Consider the following 25,723-nt stretch of genomic DNA (forward strand, 5'->3'; position numbering starts at 1 on the left):
AGGTGTTTGCTGCAGAATTAATTGCTTCCATTGCGCCTGGGAAAGTTGTAATCTGTTGACATTGGCCTTAAGTGATTTCCAAAGCCTAAATGATTTGAGTAATCTTTGCAAATTTAGCCATGTTGTTGAATGAGTGATAGATACACTGGATAGACTTCATCCCTTAGAGCAATTCCTGTGGATTTTCTGGTTTTAAAGCGGGGGTGAATTTAATTTGCTAACTTGTAATACTGCTTGCTGCTTTACAAAAAGTGGCTGAGGTGTTCTGTTTACGCAGGAACGCTGGGCTACACTGAACGAGAGGCTTGTGCCTTTGTACAAGGTTTTAAAGCTACATTTTTAAAACACCTCTTGAATGTCATAGTTGGTCATTAGCACAAAAAAAAAAAGCATATCGAGTAACTAAAATTATACTTGTCTCAAAGGACAACATATGCTAAATCAACGTGATGGATTAATAAGGTTTTCCAATATCCTTTTAAATTGGCGGGACCAGAAGACACGGCTCAATGGGTGGTGCGACTGCTGACTCAGTAGCGGCAGTACTCTCACTCCCAGTCTATACCAAGTCAACACAGCAGCACACCAGAAGGCTTATATTTGTATTCATAGTATCCTTCCTGTGGGAGGTAAAACTGTGGGCTCTTTTGCTGCGGTCAGTCATGTTTCCATTTGGTCAGGACAAATATTGGCAGGACTTCAGTGCCCTGGCCAGATCTCAGCTATATAAAGGCATTTTGTTTTCCTCCAGTTTGAGTGTAACTTAGCACAAGTCACTGTGACTTTCCTACTCAGTGTGTTACTCTGTTCGTTAGCAGCTGCGTTCAGGAGTAGGTGAAATGCTTGGTGTCTAAACAGAACATTTTAAAGCGCTCTAGAAAGGCTCTTGAGGGTCCTGAGAAAAAGACTTTCTGTCACAGAAAATCGTAGTTTCTGCTTTCACACAGTATTTTAGGATATAACTTTCCATGGCTTGTTTTCATGTTCACTGGTAGCTTATTTTAGCTATCAACTCTGTACAGCTCTTGGAAATCTGCTTTAATTCAAAACTAACATGTTCTATATTTCAGGTAGATCGAAAGAAAAAGTGATGTTTGAAGGAAAGCTGTTCAGTTTCCCTGACATCTGCAAATATTTTCTTACCAGTATAAGCACTGTTTATTTCCTTGGCAGGGAATAATTTCTGGTTTAGCCAGCAGAGCACTCTGTTCAAGTTTTTGGCTCAGCCAGAGCAGGCCAGTAAACATGACAGGATTTTAAATGTCCCCAAACCTTTAAAAGGACTTCAGGAGATACAAGAAGCATGGGGAGGAGAACGGTTTTGAAATCTGAGAATATTTTAATCCCTTTGGAGGTCTGATACATTTTTTTTTAAATCTCTGCGATTTAGAGTTAAAAACTGTAAGGAGGACAAGGGCACAGAAGCTGTGAGAATAGTAAGGGTGCTGAATGACTACATACAGGAACTTTTCTGTGCTAAGGAGGACTGTCTTCTGGGTGATGCCTCTGTCATAGTGTAATTGAGAGCATGGCATGAGCTTTTTCTAACCATGTCAACTAAAAAAAAAATTAATAATTTATATGAATCAACTAGAAGGGTTATAACAGTTTTTGGTTTGTGCTACAACAGATTTTTATGTAAGGTAAGTTTGTATCATCCTGAAATTTCAAGTCGTTAAGTTTAAGAGAGGTTAGTTCTTTAGCTATCTTTTTTTCCCTTTAAAGCTTTGATTGAGAATACACGTGTTTTTATTTTGAAACAGAGTGGATAGCTCTCTCTTGTGTACCTCCTACGAGTAAGTTTGCAAGCCTTCCCCTTGCCGAGCAATCCTGGCTGACATACTCTAACAATACTTAAAACCTCATGAGTTGCCAGAGGGTGTGGTGACGTTCCTGTATAAATATTACTGAGGCATTTTGCTCCACGCCTGCAGAAAGCAAAGGTGTGGTGAAATTTGACGGTACGGGCACAATTCATCATACTTTACTATTACTTCTACATACTTTGGCTTAGACATTGTAATTAATAAAGGTAGTGTTTGTCCTGAGAAATTCAGCTCTGTTAAGACGCACGACACTTCTGAGAAAGTACTGATGTCTGTATCTCAATAGAGATAGTTAATCTGTTAATGAATATGGACACTGTTTTCACATATGCAAGGGTGCAGTTTTCCTTTGAATGACTCAGGCGGTGAGCATTTTAAAAATATCCCAGGTAGCAGTTAACATGAAAAATATGAAGAGTGGCCCGAATTTCTCAATCATGATACGTAGTACTGCATTATGAGTAATGACGTATATGTGTGGCTTGTATATACTTTAGCTGAAACTTGTCATTTTTCCGAAGAAGTCCCTCAAAGGGTGTAACTGTACGTCAACTGCACTACTACTGAATCAGAAAGCTGATCCCTGCTTTGTGTGAAAGGGTGTTTCCCACGCTCCAGCGCTAGTGCAAGATGTGCCATGTTGTGGGTTGAAGAACGTGAATATCAAGTCAATGTATCTTCAAAACACATTTCTAAACTAGAGCACATCCTAAACAGGAGCCTTGTGCTGATGTGCAAGAGCAGGGTATAGAGAAAGGGCTCTCTTTTAAGGAACTCATTTAAACATTTGCTATTTTTTCATACGGCTCGGCTGCAAATATTCTTGCCTGGTGGAATGACGAGGGGCTTCACAAGGCAGTTAGTATTTTCAGAATTTTCATCAGGAGAATTTCCCAGATATTCACTTCTGGAACTGTGCTGGAAATCGTAGCTGTTAACTGATCTGCTCGGCATCTGCTGGCCCTTCGTAGTTTCACACTTTGTAGGCTACCCTTGGGACTGATCTGAACTACCTGGTTAAGTGCATAGACAAAGGCTGGAGAGTAACTCCAAAAAGGGGGCTTGGAATGGAATTTCCCCCTCAGACTGACAAGGACCTTGGGTGAGCTGGAGTGTCATTAGTATCATTTGAACGTGTCTTACCAATGCTTTTGCCATTGCAAGATTCTTCTGTCTTTCCATCTGTCAAGTTCTCTGCCTGTTGCACAAAGGAGCTCAGGCTCTTGAGACCTGGCATCCTTTACGTAGTTCAAGTTAGCAAGCTTTTCATAACAGTGACCAAATAGAAATTAAGGACGTGATACACGACAAGTAAGACAAGATGATCTCCTGTACCTTTCTGCTCTCAGACAAAATGAGACGGAAAGTTTTGGGTTTGTTCCTCAGGCTTTTGTGAGAGATGCGAAAGTGTGAACTTGCAGGGTATTGCACTGAGGACCTTCTTTTAAAATATCCCAGTGATCATCTGCTCTTCTTTACCAAAGCATCTCCAAGCTCTTTGGAGCTGCCCTTTCCAGTTGTCATTCAGCTGTATACAGATCTTCATGGCTTTGTTATCTTTTGGACTGGTATTTGTATCTCTTTTAGCTCTTTCAAAGCCAAAAGCAGAAATCTTTTTGTGTAGTTTAAAACTAGCACAATTGTCCCTTTCAGCTGCTCTAGACTTTTCTTTCTTCTTGGTCTCTCTCTCTTCATTTTCTAGAGCTTTGGCTTTATCTTCTGAGGTTTTCTTAATATCCCTTTCTTCTGTGGTTGCTAATTCCTTGTCTGGGAAGACAGACAGACCAAGCCATGACAGAAGACAATTCAGTGATATAGAGGCAATATCAGCAGACTAAGGAAAGTTAGCAGAGTACGTGTAAGGAGGGGCAGAGCACTTACTCTCTGTGGCTGGAGGAATGGGCCCTCACCCCACCTCCTGCAGGTGCAGCTGAGATGCAGCTCAGACTCTGTAGTTGAGGCAGCCCTACTGCATGGCAGATGATGCCTCTAGGCAGCAGGAGTGGCAGTGCTCTCCTCCCACTTTCTTCCTTGGTCCCTAACCTTTCTCTCCCTGACATTTCTCCTCTTAGAAACAAGGCTTGACCCCAGCCCTGCCCTCTTCTTTCACTGCCCCAGGAGGAAGAAAGAGATTGCTGAAGGGCAAGGAGGAAAAAGGAGGACATGGTGAAGGTGGGGGTAGTCAGTGCCTTGGGGAGAGGGAGTTACTGCATAGCAGTGAACCGTGCCTGGGGGAAATGAGGCAGAATGAAAGAGAAAAGAGGGAAGAGGAAAGAGGAACTGCTCTTATACACAGCCCTGTGAAGTTTAATGATTTCTCCTCCACCCGCTTTGTTCACCTTTAATTCCCTGTTCTGGTTTGAGGTAAAACAGAACCAATTTTGTTCAGTAACTTCGCTTCTTAGCTGGGCCTCTTCTAACTACTGAAATTAACTGCATATTGTGCAGACAGTGTTCACTCTCTCAGAGTGATAAGGCCAATTGTTTGTAGCTGGTGCCCAGGCACGGTATGCAGAGAGGCTCCTGCTTATACTTATTGCTATAACCCCCAAGGCCAACCAACTTTGTTATTTGCCACGTTGGAGGGTCGGAAGCGGAAAAGCATAGTGGGGTCCCACCTGCAGGGAGGAGCGGACAGGACAGGTGACCCAAAACTGACCAACAGGGTATTCCATCCCATCTGCCTCATGCTCAGTATAAAAGCTGAGGGATCAAAGGGTCAGCTCTCTTCCTTCAATGGCCGATGTCTGAGGAGGACTCTGTTCGTCTGCCTGTGATCCCGATCCTGAATCCAGATCCGGAATCCAGTTCCGGTCCGTCACTGAGTCCAGCCTGGGACTACCCCAGTGCCAGCTGGTGATGTGATTGTCATCTCGGGAGCTTGATACGGTTTTGTATATTTTTCATTTTTTTAAAATGTTATTATTAATACTTCATTAAAATAGTTTAGTTCCTTCTAAACTCGTAAGTCTCTTTTTCCTCCTCTGCCTCTCTCTTTGAAAAGGGGTAGAGGGGAGCATCTGTCAGTCCCATCTGGGGTCCCTCAAGTCCCCAGTAGTGGATTTGGCCTAAACCACGATATTCCCATATCTCTGCCTTCCTTACTGGAACTCATCTGACACCTCACTACTCTCCCTCTCCATATTGACCTCTTATCAGAGCCACAACACTGGGATTTTACCTGTGTGACTAAGAAGTCAGCCTTCAACTGTAAGGATTTGCTCACCTCCAGGATCCTGTTCCTGTTATCTGTAAGGGGCCACTAGTAGAAGTTCGTTGTTTGCCTGCATTGATTTTAGACTTTGGGTTGCTATTGCTAACATTAAGAAAAAGGAGGAAAGTGCTGTATGAGTTTAAGAAATAAAAGCTGAAAATTAGTTTGGAATCTTTTTTTTCCTGTGAGTAGCATGCAACTGTGAGTGTTTGCTCGTGTCACAAGACAGTTAGACCATATGGTGTTAAAGTCTTTATCTTGTGATGTTTAAGAATATAACAGTGAGGAAAGGGAGGCCAGGTACAAATGATAGCCCATTGATATCCACACGTAATAAAACGGAGATAATGAAATGGATATAATAAAAAGTATAAATTATGCTACTAGAACTAAAAATGTGTGGCAGGAAGCTATGTATTACCTGACCTTTGCTCCTAAGCATTGTTAACCATCCTAGGAATTTGCTGTTCACAGGGTGACTAAGAACTGCTTGGAATTTACAGAGATATTCTGTAGACTTTGGTTCTAAGAGGGTTAAAAGTAAGGAAAGACTGTGAGAGCTTTGTGGGTTGACCAGGAGAGAATCAAAATGAAGGAACTGGTGAAGCTTATTCTCATATGTGGCCAATTCTTATTTGGTGAGAGAAAGCTAAGGTGGCTGGATGGCTTACACTACTTCTACATTAGTGAGATTTGGATTTATGTTTAAAATTAAATTAATCAGAACACTGTGGATTCTCTAACCTTAAAGATATGCAACACTTCACTGGGAAGGGTCCTGAGCAACCTGGTATATCTTCGAAGTTAAGACTCGATGACTGTCCGTTGCCTATTCCAACCCAAGTTATTCTCTAACTGTGAAATTCAGGAGAGCAATTTTTGCAAATAACTGACTTTGTTCAACTGAGCAATATTGCTTACACATTCTTAAGTATTTGAACAATTAGGACTGGAATAAACAGTAGGGCCGCAGGGTCAAATTCTGTCATCTTTATGGAAATACATTACGTGAATTACCTTCTCATTTAAGGCTGCAGACAGGCAAACAAGTGTGGTCTTGTATCTGCACAACTCACTAATCCACTGAATTAATTGTGTCTCTTTGCACCTGTGAAATTACAAATATATATGGGGTGTGGTGCTACAGCAGTAAAAGCCTCTTATGACGGGTCCTAAAGCTGTGAGTCTGAGCCATCTTCAGTACTTGTGCTGAAAGAAATACTGGGGGTAAAAGAGAGGGTAATCCACCTGTACTTCATGACACAGCAGAAAGTGAAAGTCTCTGGGGCATGGTGCTGACTATTTTGCTTCTTTGGGGATGGAGAGAAGAAGCCGTAGCCTCCTCTGTTGGCACAAAGGAGAGGACTTGTTCCATGATGGGTGATGGAGGTCTGATACCTGTCACCCAACTTCGGGCTGCATCCAGGCCTGTCCTTTAGAGGCCTGTTCTTTAGGTACCTGTTATTACAAAAGCTACAGTGCCTCAGGTGTGGAGAGCTGTTGAAGTTTTTAGCTGTTAGACAAATATTTCTGTGTCTGAGACGTGAGGACTCCAGCATCCGTTCCTTAGTGGGTGTGTGATTTGCCAAGTCCCAAAATGGTTTCAAAGTTTTCAGACTCTGAAAACAGGACTGAAAATGCATGTTTTGTTTTTTTCTTTTCATTTGTGTATTCGAGATAGGCAGACCACAGAGCTGGTTAAAGAAGTGACTACTGAGGACAAGAATATGACTGCTCACTGCTGTGCTGGCTGGAGAAGTCAGCAGAAATCAGGAGGCAGCAATGAATCTATCTGTCTCTGTAGAGGAGATGTACTTCTTTGCATCTTCTGTTTGTGAAGAAGTGTGTTTTAATTGATAAGAACTACAGTGGCATAGAAATAGTGCAGTTTTAGAACCAACCTCCTGAAAATATAGTGTCCTGAGGATTTTAGGTGCCTTATTTCCATGGCCAGATCAACAGAAACTCCAGGACAATCGTAAATGCATTGTTAGCTCTCTTGCAATAAATTACCCCATTTGTTATCTCCTGAGCAGCAATCAACTAAGATACAGGAAAGTGAAGGGAAATATTTGAACCATTTATACAACAGTGAAGGTGGTGTCACGTTATCTTCTTTCTTTTGCAAGATCACGTTTGCTACCAGCAAGTTATGCCCATTAAGTCCTGCCAAAGTATGTGTTATCTTGGGGATGGCGGCGGGAGGAGCCAAACCAAGTAGAACAAGCAAAATACTGTGCGGTGGAAGTGTAAAAAAATTCCACCACGGACCACCCAGCACTAGTGCCATGCTGTGCATACAGGAGTCATGAAAAAGCATAGCTTTCTTGCAGGAACTTAACCCCCCGAAACCTTTCTCTTTCACTCTTCTGGTACTTCTCTGTGACAGTTCCTCACAGCTCTGTTTCCTTTCTTGCTTCAGTGACAAAGGGAAGAATAATTCATTCCAGAGAAAAACTATAACTGGCTGTAGATATTGCTTCTCCTAGCATGATGATTCTCTTCAGTTACAAAATAAGGGCCTATAAAGCTTCATAAACACGCCACAAAGATAACTAGAAAACTCTTTCCCATTTCCCATCCCCATGTGTTCTCTCTGGCAGTTATGTCTCAGTGGGATGTAGATTCTGCATGTATCGAGCTGCCTTCCAAACTGCTTATACACTCCTGTTTCAGATAGACTGGATGAATCATGGTTTGTGCTGAAACTGTTATATCTGACTAGTTTGAGTTGCATGCATGAGGAATTATGAGTCATGCTGGTCTGTTCCCGGCAGAAAATCTTAATATTGTATCTTAGCCCAGAGTTAGGACAGACTCTCATTCCTCATCTCTCTGTAAGCAATGAACCAACTCTGATAAAAGAATCGTAGAGTATCTCAAGTTGGAAGGGACCCATAAGGATCATCGAGTCCAACTCCCTGATCCTCACAGGACTAACTAAAACTAAGCCATATGACCAAGACCATCATCCACATGCTCCTTGAACTCTGACAGGCTTGGTGCCATCACCACTTCCCTGGGGGGCCTGGTCCAGTGACTGACCACCCTCTCAATGAAGAACATTTTCTTAATGTCCAATCTGAACCTCCCCTGATGCAGATTCATTCCATTTCCTCATGTCCCATCGCTGGCCACCGGAGAGAGAAGATCAGCACCTCCCCCTACGCTGCCCTCCATGAGGCACTTGTAGACTCCAATGAGGTTACTCCTCAGCCTGCTCTTCTCCAGGCTGAACAAGCCAAGTGACCTCAGCTGCTCCTCATATGTCTTGCCCTTGAGTGCTTTCACCATCTTGGTTGCCCTCCTCTGGACACACTCTCATCATGAGTTTGATGTCCTTCTTATATTGAGGCCCCCAACACTGCACACAATACTCAAGGTGTGGCTGCACCAGTGCAGTGTAGAGTGGGACAGTCACCTCCCTCGACCATCTGGCTATGCTGTGCTTGATGTACCCCAGGACACAGTTGACCCTTTTGGCTGCCAGGGCACACTGTTGACTCGTATTCAACTTGCCATCAACCCAACCCCCCAGATCTCTTTCTGGGGGGCTGCTCTCCAGCCTTTTATCCCCCAATTTGTATGTATATCCAGGATTAGCCTATCCCAAGTGCACTTGAAATACTCCAAAGGAAATGCATTTGCTTAAACATGTTTTTATTATGATTAAAGGAGGAAAAGAGTATATCCACAAGACCCCTTACAAATGGATACATGGAAAACAATTTGAATAGTAACATGCCATCTTTGGTCATCATGATTGAGCCAAAAAGATTTAGGGAGAAATATGAATAAGATTTCTATAATGCATCTTTAGGAAGTGAGGAACAGCCTTGCAGTATCAGGAGCACAAAGAAAAAGCAATTTCCTTGTCAGAGTGGGAATGGTTGGTGACAGTTTGGGGTTTAATCTGGGAGCTTTCAAGTGACTAATTCCAGAGGAATCACCACGAAGCCTGGCCATAGAGAAACCTGTGTTAATTAGAAGGCTGCATTTTTTTTTTTCCATAAAACATCTGCTGATAAATGGGCTTGTGTTCTTTCAGTGTTATGATTTGACACTATTATTGTTAACTTGCACCAGGAGCATCTCTGTTCATGCTCATGCTTTCTTTGGGTCCAATTTTAATTCCCTTAACTTTTCATCCATAAATAAGTAATATTACTCTGCGGAAAGGAAAGGCAAAGGGCCTCTGTTTTCACGGCATAATTTCTCTGACTTAACTTTTTTTTTTTTTTAAATAAAGCCTTCCAGTTTTAGAAAATATGGATGAGAGTGTGCGTTTCTTTTTACCCTTGATACTGCAGTGCTTTGGGTCTTGCAGTAAGGGACAAAAATTCTTTCAGCTTTCTCCTCTTTAAGGGGAAACACATCTGCCAAAGAAGAGGATGCTGTTGGTTGGGTTGTGCTTGATCAAGAAGAGGAAAGGGTGGTCAGCCCTAAATTCTTCAGAGACGCTTGTAACCTCCATCCCAGCTCCTGTTGAGCCTACCACCTCACTGCCTGCTTCATAGATTTCTATAAATGCTTCATGGACAGCTTCAGACATCTTCAGGGGCTCTGCTGAAGAGATGCCAGACAGATTGGCTGATGAGCTGAACAGGTCGGTCACACCCAAGGCCATTAAGACAGATGTGAGGTTGTATTTTTCTTCGATCTTCATGCGGGGGAGAAACACTTTCATTTTCCTCTCTTCCATCATATTAGAACTGGTCCACTCCATGAGTTTTTCAACGGTGATTGAATTCTCAAGCTGCAAGGAGACAAGCAAACAAGATCACTGGGATGAGAGCACAACGTCCTTTGGGGCAATGCTGTACCAGTGGTGAGGTTTTTTCTCTTTTAAACTGACTGCTCTTGGCATGGCATTTTTTCTAGGTATACACAGATTAATCTATCTAGGGAGGAAATCAAACTATGTCTCTTTCTCTGTGCTCTGTCCTCCTTTCTATTTCATCAATAGGCTTACTGCCAATTAATTGTCTTAATGAGATGGCTAATCAGCGAATTTCACCTAAAGCTCTTCGCTATTTATCTTCTTTGCTTGGGAAATATATTCCAAAAAGTATTGTGCGCTTTTGAGTTGTAAGCTGTATCTACATTTAAGGCCTGCAAGTAACCAGGTGTTCATGCTAACCAATTACTCATACCTGAACTATCAGTTATTACTGAGGATATTAAGCTGTGTTCAAATGCCTCTTCATTTTTATAATTTAGATTCTTTGAGCTAGTACAAACATTTCAGTGAACTCTCTCTTTTTTTACTTAGCTTTTCCTATTCAGACTAACTACTGTCCTGCTAATGACAATATCTCATGCCTGTGTTCTGTTCACGTCAGCAATAGTATGTCATGTATATTTTATTTTCTGAACTTGCTTTAACCATTCCAATACCCCCACCCCTCAAGTTTTTAGATAGTTTAATTTTTGAAAGTATGAAGGAAACATGTTGAGCGCTGCCAAACCAAATGACAATTACAACTAGTAAAGCTCCTCAGCGGGCAGGAATGGAGATATAAAACCTTTGGAGTTCAAGCTGCTGAAGTAACAGCAGCTTTAACTGAGAAGAATCTGTTCGGCAGTGACCAATATTTAACCCACTAAAGCAGTTCCTGAAGCAATCCATGCTCAGCACAAACTAGTGCAGGAGCACTGAGACAGCTGAATGCTTCTATGCAACAATCCCACGTCGCCAGTGTTCAGCTCTGTGCTGGTGAAGTGCTTTAGGGTAACTTTATTGTGAAGGGCTTTGCAGCACCTAAATTTCACTGCGTTTATGGTTTTCTGAAACCCAGGGCCATACCTCCTCCAGGCCAGAGACATCATCAGGCAACATGACCAACATGCACAGCTCCCCGCTGGCATATGGAAGCTCCAGGATCTTAATTTTCTCGGAAGGCATCACTGCCACTTTAAATGTACCAATCTGATACATCATCTGCACAGGTTTTCTTTCTTGCTGCAAAACCAAATAAGATATTACAGTTTTCACAAAGATTATTCTTAGATTATAGAAATGTCTACTTATGGTTAAAACTACTGATTGCTTTTGTTCAGGAAGATTGTATAACAGCTTGTCTACTCTCTTCATAAATTCTAGAAGATGACACCTTTAAGGTGATGTATGCCCGTGTACCTCAGTCATTCTGAAAGGCACTGTCTGGGTGTTTTCATCCTTAAATGCTTTCTCCCACATTCCTTTGAAGTAAATGGCGTTGACAAGGACCATTTCAGTCTGGGGATCCACAGAGCCCGGTTGAAGGATATTTTTGATCATTCCTTTAAGAATGCATAGGAAAAGAGAACACATGTATATAACACATCTGTGTATAGCACATCTTACTTGGCAATCACAATGTTAAATGAAGGGTGTAGAATTTGTGGGGAGGAGATTATAGGGCAGGGACATTGTTTTGGTTTTGCAGCTGTAATCTTGTACTTCCAAGATGGATTTGCTCACTGCTGTTGGCAGTAGCTGTTGTTTCCTCTCTGTAAAGAATTATAATAAGAGATATAAGACACAGAGATTAACTTGTTACAAAATGCATAAACCTGTATATTTTGTGGCAATGGGAAGATCCACTGGAACCTTTTATCCCAGGATGGTCTCCAACCCAAACAGTAAGCATAAAGACTTCTTGCTCCAAACCAAAGTTGAAAGGAAATTTCTATATAAAGAATGCATCAGGAGAGGAAACAAGAATTTTCATCTGCTTTCTTCTTATACTTCGTTCTTCTTTATTCTGCAGTCCTCATGCACATAGCAAGCTCCTCCCTTAGTCCTTTCCCACCAGCAATCATAACCTTCAAAGTATGACACCACACCAGAGGTTGTGTGATGATTTGGAATATTTTCATTTCAGTTAAAATTCAGCATCTTTTATCTGTGTTTGCTGTTCAGGCCATGTGTTTCAAGTATAAGGGAAAGGAATGATTTGAGGTGGGCAGGAAGAGACTGGAAGAATGGAGGAACCAGATGGAGATGCAGTAGGGTAAAAATCCCATTTGTGGTATACCTCTTTCTATGCATTTCATACACCTTCCTACCATTCCTTAACTCTGTGGTTTTCCATTGCCCTTTACCTGTTAAGATTTCTCAAGTACCTTATGACTGCATGCCCTGCTCAACAGGGGCAGAACTCTGGGAAGCTTGAGGGCAAAGCACACTGATGAAAGGATATCCGGATTCTCAACATTAGTGTCAAACCACTTGTTAGTGTCGACAAAGCATATTCTAATGCTGTCCCTTTCATCGGGACAGAAAGTATTACATATCTGCAAAGCCCCTACAGATATAGAGAGTCCTCTAAAAGGGATGTGTCTGATGAAAAAAAATAATCATTAAATGATAGTTCTATATCTGGGAACCGATCTATTATTCAGTAGAAGGAGCAGTGGGAGAGGTTTGGGGATTTTTGTCTCCTGACTTAAGCTTTCTCATATGCTGTTCAAACACGGTGGCAGAAGGGAAAATACCTGTGCCGATACTTGGCTTGCTCTTACCATTTGTCTGACTTTCAACCCAGGAATTGATGAGCTCTCTGGCTTGATCTGCAGCTGTTTGAAAGCTGATAGATTCCAAGCCTCCTTTATACAGTTCTTTGACGCATTCTAAGTATTCCTGCAAATGAAGAGTATGCAGTTTTCAGAACAGAATGTCAAAGCATTTTGCAAATGTGAAATGTGAGACTGAAATTAACGGATATGAATAATCTGCTTGTTAAGGAAAATCAACAAGCCATGATTCTAGTTTGCAAGCATCTTAAGATTAGACATTCATTGCTTCAAGCAAGAGCATATGATCACATTTTTAAAAATATTTTCTGGAACTAAGTTTAATCCAAAAATGTCATTCATTTAAGTTGAAGTATGTTTTTTTTTTTCATTTTGCCCACTTTTTAACTTTTTATTTTGCAATGGTATTTTCCTTTAATTTCAAATTAAATGTTACTTTCAATGGGAAAACTTGGAATATTGTTAAGAATCTGAAGTTATTTTTTAGGTTTGTTTAACAAGTTGAGAAAACATTTGGAGTTAGCTCTTTCCAACAAAAGTTACCTTTATTAATTATACTTCAAAATGATTAGATCATGATTGCACTTTGCACAAACATCTTCTTGGCTAGGCACATTTCTTCTCAAGACTCTAGAGGTTTAGGGCTGTGATAGAGAGAAGTCGCGAACCCTGTCTTCCATGTGGAATATTTCTTTAACAGAACCTAGACTTCCAACAGAACTTTTGCCTTACAGAGTGGTACAGCTTTGACATGGAAATACACTCAAATAAGATCTTAGAGCAACTCACCGGCAGGATTGGGTATGTCTCTTCGGCATAAAGTCTACTGGCAAAGCTGATGGAATAATTTTCACTTGGTTTGGTGATTTGGGTGAACATGTCTTTAAGTGAAGTGTGGACGCTTACAGATGTGCCGCACTGAATGGTTGGCGTGAATACAAATGAAAAGATAGATTATGTTCTTTTTGTTTTAGTACTTAGTAGGTTTTTCGTACTATATGAGAACAGTAGAGTAGTTCAGACGCTTCTGCTTACAAAACTGTTGTTCGTCCTGTATGTCTTGTTGCTATACCCACACTGATGTAGTAATTTTTGAATATACAATTCTGTGCTGTTTTTCTACTGTAGTTTCCTTCTATGTCTCTCAGGGGAACTCTTAATTACCTGCTCCAGTAATCTAGCTCCAGCAGATCAGGTAGGCTTTCCTCCATTCCCAACCAGTCCCATTTAACCAGGAACATCCATCTATCTTGCCTAAGCATACAAATATCTGTAATTTTCCCTGTTTGCCCAATAGTATGGTGCTGGGTTTCATCTTATACTTGTTCTGAATCCTCTGTTACCTCCCTTCTCTGTTCTTACAAATGAAGTGTTCCCCCACATGCTGGATGCAGAGCAGTAGCTGCTTATTGGAGAGGGGTTGGACCTGCTAAAAGCCTGCTTTATCTGCTAGATAAAGTGACAGGAGAAGGTGACATAGAGAAGGAGAGGAAATTATTTCTGTACCTGAGATTCAGTAGCGTCTCCAAATCCTGTGATTTTATCAAAGTGAACAACCTGTAATTGAAAATGACAGTAGTTGAAATAACAGATATGACAAAAAAAAAAAAGGTTATGCAGCTGAGATTAACACGTCATGTTTGAAGTAAACCTATTGGCTAACTGAGAAGCTGGATGACTCAAAAGGTGCAATCTATCTGTACCGTCTCTGAATAGCTGTGCCTACTGTTGCCTGCTTAGATGATCTCTTTTTCTGTTGAACATCTAGAAGTCAGCTCCAGTGTGTGCTATTAATAATACTAACTTTCTTCCAGTCACTCTCTCTGAAGGAAGTGAAACCTGTAGGAAACTCATGTGAAACATTTTGCAGTCTGGAGACATGTTTTAGCTCTTGCCCTGGAGATTTTATCTACTTTCCTTACTCTAAACAAAGGACCACTGGAATGTGTTATTCTCTGAGAATCGTACTACTAACAATGATAAAATTCAAATTCAAATCCAGTTTCAAAGCTGATGCATTTGTTTAACACTATGTGAGTTTGAGTTGTCCACAGCTTTTGATAACTCTGGATACAGATTTTTTAGCCTCTGAGCTATGCAAGGCACATTATCATCTAATTAATTGCTGTGACTCTATTAAGCAGCAGGAAGGTTTAAATCCTTAACTGTAGCCTCACCTTGTCTATCTGAGCCCTGGTGTTTTCTCTTGCACCGAGGTAGACCATGGACAGAGCTGAAATGATGGTCAGGGGGGAGTAGAAGATGTTCTCATTGACGTGCTGGACTTTCAGCTCCTTGAATACATCAAAACAAAATTCCGTGCTTGCTGCACTGATGGAGCCCATTGTGAAGCCAATATTGTCTAGAGCAAACAGCAGAAGTACAATGACAATGCAATGATGGAATACCGAACAAACACAGCACTATGCACTTCAGTATTAGTTTTTAGGCAATGAAATATAAACAAGTAGTTTTGAAGTCATTCTGGGCTAACATGCCTACTGCTATGCTCACCTCTCATGCGTGTTAGAAACTCTACATTCATAAATCTATTTCTTTCTGAATTTGCCTTTTTGGCAGTAAAGTTCCTCAGAGGTCTTAAATCTGTATGTGATTTCTGTTTACCTTTTCAAAGCAGCCAAACAACAATTTCCTGTACTTAATTTCATTCAGTGAAGGCTAGAATTCCTTGGTACTTCATAGTGCCTTTGATGAAAACAAGAAAATATGATCTGTCCTTGATATACTTGCAAAGCTGGAAATTTAAAGTGCAGATTTCAGTAGCCTTGCTCAAGGTTTGGACAGATATAAGTAAAAGAAGAGGCTTGCTGACTATTTTTATTTTCTAAAAATAAATAGGTGCAGTAAAATATTCATTTGTTGCAGAGTACTTACTGTCAGTAGATCTTCAAAGGCTTGTATCTTTACCCTTGTTTTAGTGATGGAAGCATGAATAGGCAATATAATTTGAGTAAGGTCACCTAGTCTAGGAGAAAGACTAATGCACAAAATTCATATTCTACCCCATTGTGCTTATAGATAGATATAGATATAGATATAGATATAGATATAGATATAGATATAGATATAGATATAGATATAGATTAGATATAGATATAGATATAGATATAGATATAGATATAGATATAGATATAGTTTGCTTGCTTAAATGTATATATATGCTACATTATAACCTTTCTGAGAAATTAAAATTTGTTAGTGACATTCAGATGGAATAGAAATGCAGTCATGATAAAAGGGCAATGTCTACCATAATACAGCGCTGTTAAATGAACATATGTTTGTGACATAGACCAGTAAAAGCTTATACAAAGGACAGCTTTTGAGGTCAGCATGAGTCTAGTTTCCTGTGATTTCTAGAAATTGTGAAAGTTTGTTGTCTTCCAAAATCCAGCCCCTTATGTAAGTGCTTAATGCTGGGATCTCAAGTTTGTCTTTGGAGTATTAGTCTCCACCAAGGTTTTTAGTGACCATGCTCGTGAATATACGCATACACTCGCACACACCTTTCTCTCGCTTTCCTTTCTGTATACAAGTTCACATTTATAGGTTATTGTAAAAATGTACGTCTGTACACCACACACATTTTTATCTTGTATAGTGTTGACCAGCTGTATTTTCTAAGGATGCAACTAGTAGAGAAATTTCGTACTAAAGTAAACCTAGCAAATTCACTGAATGCCATAGTTCTGCTCTCAGTGCACTCTGTTGAACCAGAGGTCAATCAAGCAAACTTACTCTTTGGCTGCCAAAATCAAACTTAAAAGATACTGAACAAGAGGATAAGCTGCTCTGAAATAAAATCATATTTTAAGCACAAAATTATATTTTAAGCACAAAGAATAAACTTTACAAAAGTCTCCTGAAAACAAATACTCAGGTTTTACACATAATAAAGTAGTGTTGAACACATACACACAGGTGAGATTTGTAGAGAATATAATGTAAATATTCTGTCCTTAAAGATATCAAAGACAACACAATAATTGTTCTTTCTTTAAGTTTAGGCATAAGCAAGAAATAATACATTGCGGAGGTAAATTTTCCTGGAGAAATGCTTACCTTTAGAGCTTCAGCACCAAAGGCAATACAGCTTTCCAGCTGTGTGCAGACAGACTGGCTGAGCCCTTGGGAATTTATACAGTCTGAATTGCGACCCACCCACTGCTGCCCTTCAGAAGTTTGACCTTTGACGCCATAAAAATAATTTAATGGGATTAGGTCAGATTTTAGTTTCAATGGGTCCATTTTTGATTGAAGAGAGAGCAAATATTAGTTTTTTATTCTGTATAACAAAGTGTTTTCCACCAGTACATAAGGACTGTTGGACTGGAGAAAAGACTGGGAAATAATGCTCACGTTCCTTTAAGCCTCATTTGCAACTAGATACTGGGATGTTAATAAAAACAAAATGTGTGTGAAAACCTTAGCAATGGAAGACTTAATTAGAAGTTAGTAGTCAATCTGACAATAATTAGTCAATTTGTTCCTATGGTTGTAGTAACAGACCAGAACTGTCTTTCAGTTGATCCTTTTGAATTTACAAAATGCAGCTGAGCCATGCTAGACACAAGATAAGCGAGAACACGACTTGGCGTATTATTCTACTAACAAAACTGGGGAAATAAAGAAGGGTGCGTGTGAGAAAACCAGTTGAGATGAAAGTCAAAACCAGGCACATTTTCTTTGAAAAGTTGGGACATTTAAAAAAAGATCTTCCAATGAGTGTGAAGGTTTTATAGCAAACTATTTTATCCTCAGGGAGTAATAACAAAACATAGCACCAGACAGAGTGAAAACTATTCAATTCCAAATGTGTTTGTGGCATGCACTTGCAACGTATCTCTCAGATCTTCCATGGGTAACTTAATGGCCTGGCAGATGAGAGAGGAACTGTGAAATCCAGCTAAAGGAGTGTTCATGGTCTGTGGGACAATCATAATATACAATAGCAAATATACTTCAGTTATAAAAGCATTTCAGTTATAAAAGCTATTGTTCTGTATTGAAATAATAGAATGGACAAACAGTAAAGAAACCATTCTGACCTCTATAAAACACTATGTGATTTTTAAAAAGGGGAGGAAGGGGGGCAATACCAAAATCAGTACGACATCATTCATTAGAACATATATGGAGATGACTGTGATCTCTCTTAAGGAAAAGAGGTGGGCTGTCTGCACTGCTGTCAAAAGTTTAGACAGTGCAGTTTTCTTTGCTTCAGTCTGCTTCCTTTTGTGAAAATAATCATGCCACAGAAATCTACATTCTCCCTGCTGAGTTGTTGTTGCCAAGCTGATCTGAGGACTTAAGAAAGACAAGATTGTAGTGGAACTGTTATTTTTAGTTAGATCTCTACTCCACAGGTATCAGCCAAGTGTTTTGGTTTGTTTTGGTTTGGTATTTTTTGTTTTCCCACAGATAGTCTGACAGGTAAGTATCTATACTTAAGCACAGAATAATTCTTCTCAATTTTTTAAGTCAGGCCTACTGCTTCTGTTGCAGCCTTTTAGAAAGCCTAAAAAGCTTCTCTGCTTTTTCGGATGATAGAATCACTTCTCAGAAAACATTATCCCTACCTATAAAATATGTGTTTGTATGTTGATGGAGAAAGGGAATGGAGAATGAGTCTCCCAGGTGTGTTGGTAATCAAAAATCCACATCTTCCAGTCAATCAAACACCAGTAACAAGTTTTGTACATATATTCTACTTAGCTTTTCATAGGTGTGTTGATATCCGGATCAATGTAGACCAGGTGGTCCTGCCACACCAAAACATCCTAGTGAAATTAAAAGGAAAAGAAGGACAGTTTTGCCTCTCACTGAGGCAAGGAACAGTTTACCAGCCTGCCAGGCGCTGGAGAAGACATCCAGTCTCAAAGGGATGCTTCTAGATACTTTAAAGCATTAAGACAGCCCTAGCATAGCTGAGAAGAATGGTCGAAGATCTCCTTGAGAGGGAGGCAGTAAGGAGGCAGTTTCAGTAGGAAAATTTCAGTCTTTCTAGAGGCCTGGTCAGAGAGCACGTCCCATGGATACAGCCAGGGGACTGGGCAGCTCAGCTAGTACCTCAACTCCTCGCTCACCCTCCCCTGCATTCAAAGGGAGAGCAGCTGTAAGGGTGAGAAGCCTTGTCAAACTAGGAGAATATGGTGCCTTTTTAAAGGAAACTCTCTGGGAGAAGCCCTGTCCTTGGCTGAGATGTCAGCTGGATGATCCTTAATAATTTCTGTCTTATGAGAGTCTCCACTACAGGAAAGGGGCGAGTTATCCACTATGGCCAAAATTCACGGAATCACGGAATCACGGAATTTTCAGAGTTGGAAGGGACCTCTAGAGATCATCTAGTCCAACTCCCCTGCTAAAGCAGGATTACCTAGAGCACATTACTCAGGACTGCATCCAGGCGCGTCTTGAAAATCTCCAGAGAAGGGGACTCCACAACCTCCCTGGGCAGCCTGTGCCAGTGCTCTGTCACCCTCACCGTAAAGAAGTGTTTCCATGTATTTGAACGGAACTTCCTATGTTCTAACTTGTGCCCATTGCCCCTCACCCTGTCACTGGGAACCATTGAAAAGAGCCTGGCTCCATTCTCCTTCAACCCACCCTTTAGATACTTGTACGCCATAATAAGGTCTCCCCTCAGCCTTCTCTTCTCCAGGCTAAAGAGTCCCAGCTCTCTCAGCCTTTCCTCATAAGGCAGATGCTCCAAGCCCTTAATCATCTTAGTTGCCCTTGGCTGGACTCGCTCCAGCAGTTCCCTGTCCCTCTTGAACTGGAGAGCCCAAAACTAGACACGGTATTCCAGTTGTGGCCTCACCAGTGCAGAGTAGAGGGGGAGAATGACCTCCCTCGACCTACTGGCCACAATTGTCAGATATATTGTCTGAGCAGACACCAGGTCAGGTCAGTAAGGGTTTCCAAAGTAACCCTGGCATATATACTTGAGCTCTTTTCTTTTTCTTTTTCTTTTTTTTTTTCAATTACTTAAATTTTTCTGAATATAGTTCAGCATGTTGCCTCCTTTGGATGTTATGAATAAATGTTTTTATTAACACTTCACCATAAACTGGCTGCCCAGGGAGGTTGTGGAGTCCCCTTCTCTGGAGATTTTCAAGACCCGCCTGGATGCAGTCCTGAGTAATGTGCTCTGGGCAATCCTGCTTTAGCAGGGGAGTTGGACTAGATGATCTCTAGAGGTCCCTTCCAACTCTGAAAATTCCGTGATTCCGTGATAAACTGTTTGGGTTTTTGTAAACTATACCCACAACAGTTAGGTGTACCAGTAAGCCAAAGCACTGAACACTTAAACAAGTAACCACATTCTCTCTTTTATATTCAGAGGCAGAGTGGGTCCCCATTTCATTTGTGTAGCTCAGGAGGTGAGGTGGTACCACAGACATCAGGAAATGCAGAAGTGTTTTCTAGTGCTAGGTGGCCAGAAGAATATCTGGCATATAATAAAATCCTGGGAGGTATGCCTCGACCCTGAGAATCACAGGAAGTGTATCACACCTTGCTTTTCTTTTAAGGTTCCTGTCTACAAAATAATGGTTATCAGGAGTCCTTCAAAGCTGAAAATGAAAAGGCTAAAGAGAACATGCCAAAGTGGGTGTATGCTGATGATACTATGCTAGGAGGATCTGTGGGCTCCCTCAAGGGTTGAGAGGCCTTACAGAGACATCTGGATAGTCTATAGAGCTGAGCAATCACCAACTTTATGAAATTTAACAAGAGCAAGTGCTGGATTATCCACCCAGGACAGGCTAATCCTGGATATACATACAGATTGGGGGATAAAAGGCTGGAGAGCAGCCCCCCAGAAAGAGATCTGGGGGGTTGGGTTGATGGCAAGTTGAATACGAGTCAACAGTGTGCCCTGGCAGCCAAAAGGGTCAACTGTGTCCTGGGGTACATCAAGCACAGCATAGCCAGATGGTCGAGGGAGGTGATTGTCCCACTCTACACTGCACTGGTGCAGCCACACCTTGAGTATTGTGTGCAGTGTTGGGAGCCTCAATATAAGAAGGACATCAAACTCATGATGAGAGTGTGTCCAGAGGAGGGCAACCAAGATGGTGAAAGCACTCAAGGGCAAGACATATGAGGAGCAGCTGAGGTCACTTGGCTTGTTCAGCCTGGAGAAGAGCAGGCTGAGGAGTAACCTCATTGGAGTCTACAAGTGCCTCATGGAGGGCAGCGTAGGGGGAGGTGCTGATCTTCTCTCTCTGGTGGCCAGCGATGGGACATGAGGAAATGGAATGAATCTGCATCAGGGGAGGTTCAGATTGGACATTAAGAAAATGTTCTTCACTGAGAGGGTGGTCAGTCACTGGACCAGGCTCCCCAGGGAAGTGGTGATGGCACCAAGCCTGTCAGAGTTCAAGGAGCATGTGGATGATGGTCTTGGTCATCTGGCTTAGTTTTAGTTAGTCCTGTGAGGATCAGGGAGTTGGACTCGATGATCCTTATGGGTCCCTTTCAACTTGAGATATTCTATGATTCTGTGAATCTATGTGTCTACATCTAATAAAATGTTTTCTCACACTATTTATAGTAAACCTGAGATCTGTGCAACTATTTTCACTCTTTATCCCTTTTTTGTTCAGGGCCACTTTGTGTTTACAGGGTTTTATTTCTGTTTCTACCGCAATGGTCTTCCACTGTTGCATATAAGATTTGGCCAATATGTTTAACTCAGTCAAATCTGCCTTCCAAGTGTCCCTCAAGCCTCTCTCTTAAACAACCCTTCCTTTAATCTGGTTTATTGTACATGAATTGTATAAGTGTCCAGACCTGTGTCACAGGCCCAGCTCCTCACAAATGGCCTGTATTTTAGCACCTACAAACATATCCAGAAAGCAGATTCATCATTGTCAGTGATCATTTTTTCACACCATCACACTGCAAGTATAGAATAAAAGTGATCCCAGAGGTGTTTTTTATACCCGGTGAATTAGACTTCTGTGTAGTGTCTGTTTGCAGACCTGCACAACAGTTTTGTATGTGTTTGATGCAGAGCTTTGTTTCATGGGTTATACAAAAGTCATGTTTTCTCTCCAAGAATTGGAGTTTCAGGTTCAGAACACACCCACAATAAGCAAAGACGTGGAGGAGAAGAAGCTCTACTTTGATAGTGTATGAGAAAGACATGATGCAGTCTTTCCTAGAGCCCTGTTATGGTTTTCTGTGCTCAAACTGATAGTTACTGCAAGTCCAGTCGCAAGCAACAGAATCTACCCGTGAGCAAATGAAGATGAGGTGAGAACAGGCCGTCAGGATAGTATCAACACAGAAAAGGTCTTGTATAGTCTGTTTGACATGGGGTCTAGAGAGAGTAAGCAAACCTTCCTGCAGTTGGAAAGCTACCTGGGACAACTGGCACAGCTGTGTAGAGCAGTACAAACAATTCTGTCACACATCCTTGTTTGACAATGCTTGTCCCAAGAAAGAGGTCAGCTAAGGCTCTGCTGCCCTGTCCTCTGCCAGGTAGTTCATTGTGGAGTTGTCCCTAAACCAACAGACTCTTGAGTAACTGAGCCTTGGACACCTGAGAGTATAAAAGGCACTTTTTATCCAAAAGGATATGAAGTCCAGGTCAGCTCACGGACCAAAGCCCCTCATCCAATCACGAAAAACTACACAGAACTGGAGATTTTGTTCTCCTCCTTGTTCCTGCTCTTTTGCCAGTAGGAAGGAGCACGTTAATTGTTTTGTGTTTGTCTTCATTCCACATTGTGAATCTGGAAGCTAGCTTTCCATGAGGGTCAGAAGCAACCATTCACAGAGAGAGAAATCATTTTACCCAGAGTGACTGTGGCTGACTCTCTAACTAGTTGTCACTGCAGACCTTGGTGCTGTAGCTCTCAATGATGGTTTCTCTCTCAGTTGTTCTGTGGGACTGTGTTTTTTCCCCAGGCCAAAGAAAATGAGGTGTCTGGTCAAGATCCTTCAGACAGGAGATTGTAGCCCACCTGGCATCTTTGTGCAGCACCTCTGTGCCATTCTCAAGAGACTGACGTTGTTGCCTGCAATGCTGCCTCGCTCTCTCACAGATTGTGACAGGGGCATTTGTCATTGCTTGATTGTTATCAGGGTATTCCACATCAGGTCTTACATTCATTTTTACCTAACATGGGCTCAGCCTTCATTGTACAGCTGATATTTTCTTAGTGCTCCCCTGTGAATATTTGATTTGACATAGGTTGATGTGGCTTTCATGGCATAACCTCCAACGATCACATCCCACAGGCCAGCAACAGGTTTCTGACCCAGAACCCGAAGGTCTTCCTCACCATGACTGAATGAGTTTTAGCCTCATCTACATGCAAAGCCTTTCACTTGCTTCCATACATGTCACATATCCTGCTACTGAAGCAAAATACAGGCTGTCTCTGATGATGAAGATGCCTTCATTCTGACTGAGCTCAAATAAAAAAAGAAAGTGCACAAGAGATGTAAGCAAGGACAATCCACCTGGCAGGAGTAGAGAAGCTTTTCCCATGCATGCAGCGATGGAATTTGAAAAATGAAAATTCCGCTGGAGGGAAAACTGACATGGGTTGTCGAAGGCAGTTGGAAAAGCTTCTTTAGGTAGAACAGCAAAAAGACGGCTAAGAAAAAGTCAGGATGATTGGAGAAGGTTCCTGATTATTTGAAACAGTGACTAATTTTCAGAAAGGTTAAGGAGGAGAATTCAGGAGACTACAGGTCTCTGCATTCACTGAAAAGGTGTAGTGCACCGCTGCGAGTCACTAGGGCTAGTCTTCGTTATGATCTGTGTTAAGAAAGGCACTCAGACTCCGTAAGATCCTGCTTAAAATAACATTTATTGCAGCTAGCATTAAAAGGAAAATGAAGTTAGTATAAATAATCTTACATTCCCTCAGATGCAGGGAACCCCAAGTTGTGCAGCATTGGTCAGACCACCGGCCAAGGCACAGCATGAAGTGCAGGTCCCATCCAGGGAGATAGGTGTTCACTGGCACTTTGGTCTTTAGAGCTCTTGCAGGGTTTTCTAAAGAAGAAAACAATTCTATTCATTTCAACTATGAAACAAATGGATGTTCACATGAAAACATACTGCTTCACTTTACGATAAATACAAGGACACAGGTGGTGCAATCACCCATGACAACTGGGAGCTACCTACAGGTTCTTTCCTTCTGATTGGCATGCAAAGTTTCCCCTGCAGACCAGGGGGATGTGCAGCACAGCACAGGATGGGAAGCCAACCTCTATGCTCGGCACAGCACAGGCCTGTGCCTTCCTGTGTCAGCTGTTGTGTGGATCACTAACTCCTTGATGTACAATTGTATTCAAGTTTGAATCACTACAGAAGGCTATGAAGCAAAGCCTCCTGGGAGCATTTCAAAACATGTGAAAGAATAAAAGGTGATGGGAAAAGCCACCATGGATTTCCCAAGGGCAAATCTCTCCTGACCAACCTAATTTTCTTCTAGGATGGGATGGCTTGTTCTATAAACAAGGAGAGAGCAGAGAATGTTGTACACCTTGACTTTAGTAAGGCCTTCAGCATAATCCCTGAAAGTATCCTTGTAGCTAGATTAGAGAGATATACACTGAGTAAGCAGACAATAATGTGGGTGGTAAATTAGCTGGACTACCAGGAGCAGCAGGAGCAGGGCTGCTCCATGAGGATGGTGAGTCACGCCCGGGGTCACCCCAGGGCAGGCAATGCCCTCACCAACTGATGCCACACCACGAGGTCTGACCCCAGGAAGGAAGAGTCAAATGCCCGTAACAGGGTCCATCAACAGCCCTGGACACAGCAAGAGAAGAACTAGGGCCAGGGTCCATCTGGTGAGCCCAGGATCAGGGAGCAGTGAGAGCTGGCTGTTCGGGATGGGATGGGATGGGATGGGATGGGATGGGATGGGATGGGAGCCACGGGGACAAGAGCCAGTGGGATAGAGGCCTCACTGACCACAGTCCAGTCCCATGGTACCTGAGCAAGGGAAGCAGAACAGACCCTGAAATGGTGGCCAGATCCAACCAAGTGTTCAGATCATAAGGCAATATCACAGTGACAGAGCAGGTCCAAGGTCAAGCCAGGAAATCAGTCTGCAAGCTAGGATCAAGAGGGCCCATGGCCAGGCAGGGCAGGGCTGTGGGAAGTTGGAGGCTGGCCTGGCTGTGGGAAGTTGGAGGCTGGCCCTGCTGTGGCTTCACTGGCGCAGGTCCTGATTGCCCTGGGGGGCTGAGATGGGGTCCTGGGCCACAGACCATGTGGGGGAAGCCCCATGAGAGGTCAGGGACAACAAGGGCTGTCAGTGCCCTCAGGGCTCAGACACAGCAGCCTCCCCTCTGAGCAAAGCGCACTCACTCCTTACAGAGACCTGGGCTCAGGAGTGGCTCAGTGGCTGTGGGGTGTTAGTGGGCTGTTTCAGGGGACACAGAGGACAGGGACAGCAGACTGGAAGGGGATGTGGCATGAGAGGCCTGGGGCTGAGTGAGAAGGTCAAGCTACCCCAATGGGCCCCAGAGGCTGGTTGGCCACGAGCTGGGGGAGAAGAAGGGTCTGGCTGGGTGGAAGGGGAGCCTGGGTCTGAGTAATGGGTGAGTGCTGTGGGGACATCAGGAAGTTTTGTAAGGACAAGGCCCTTAGTAACAAGAGACCGGGCTCCTCGGTGCTCAGCAGAGGGCTCAAGGAGGCCTGAGCTCACCATCAGGGAGCAGCAAGGGCCAGCTTCTCCCCAAGGAAAGACAAATCAGGGGGCAAGGGGGATCCCACATCTAGCAGGGCAGGAGCCTCACCAGCCAGGACTCAGTCCCGCAGGACCTGAGCAGAACAGGCCCAGAGATCACAGACAGCTCCAACTAAGAGTCCAGATCATAAGGCAATGTCATGGCTATGAAGCAGGTCCAAAGACAAACCACAAAGTCAATTCACATGTCAGAGCTAGGCTTAGGTCCAGTGATCACAAGGCAGGGCCAAGGTCACATGAGGAGTCCTTGGCCAGGCATGGGCACAGCTGTGTTTGAACTGGAGACTGGTACACCTCTGATGTAGTACAGAGAGGGACTGAAGATCCAGGGCATAGCTTAGAGCTCTTGGGCCTATAGCTTTGGGTAGAGGCTCCAGGTGTTGCTGGTCAGGACTATTAAAGGCTTATCAGTGCAC

The 25,723-nt window shown here is 42.5% G+C and overlaps 1 protein-coding gene across 1 annotated transcript; it reads right to left on the reverse strand.

Moving 5' to 3' along the window:
• Window positions 1–9,400: 9,400 nt before the first annotated feature.
• LOC309686411 (ovalbumin-like) lies at window positions 9,401–14,903 on the reverse strand (the record flags this gene model as incomplete). Its single annotated transcript, XM_082499065.1, has 7 exons — window positions 9,401–9,796; window positions 10,847–11,002; window positions 11,180–11,322; window positions 12,547–12,664; window positions 13,348–13,476; window positions 14,065–14,115; window positions 14,736–14,903. 7 exons carry the CDS (start codon window positions 14,901–14,903, stop codon window positions 9,401–9,403), a joined length of 1,161 nt encoding a protein of 386 aa, XP_082355191.1.
• Window positions 14,904–25,723: the final 10,820 nt, after the last annotated feature.

Source organism: Vanellus vanellus (assembly GCF_965231255.1).
Source record: "Vanellus vanellus genome assembly, chromosome: 2".
Taxonomy (NCBI): domain Eukaryota; kingdom Metazoa; phylum Chordata; class Aves; order Charadriiformes; family Charadriidae; genus Vanellus; species Vanellus vanellus.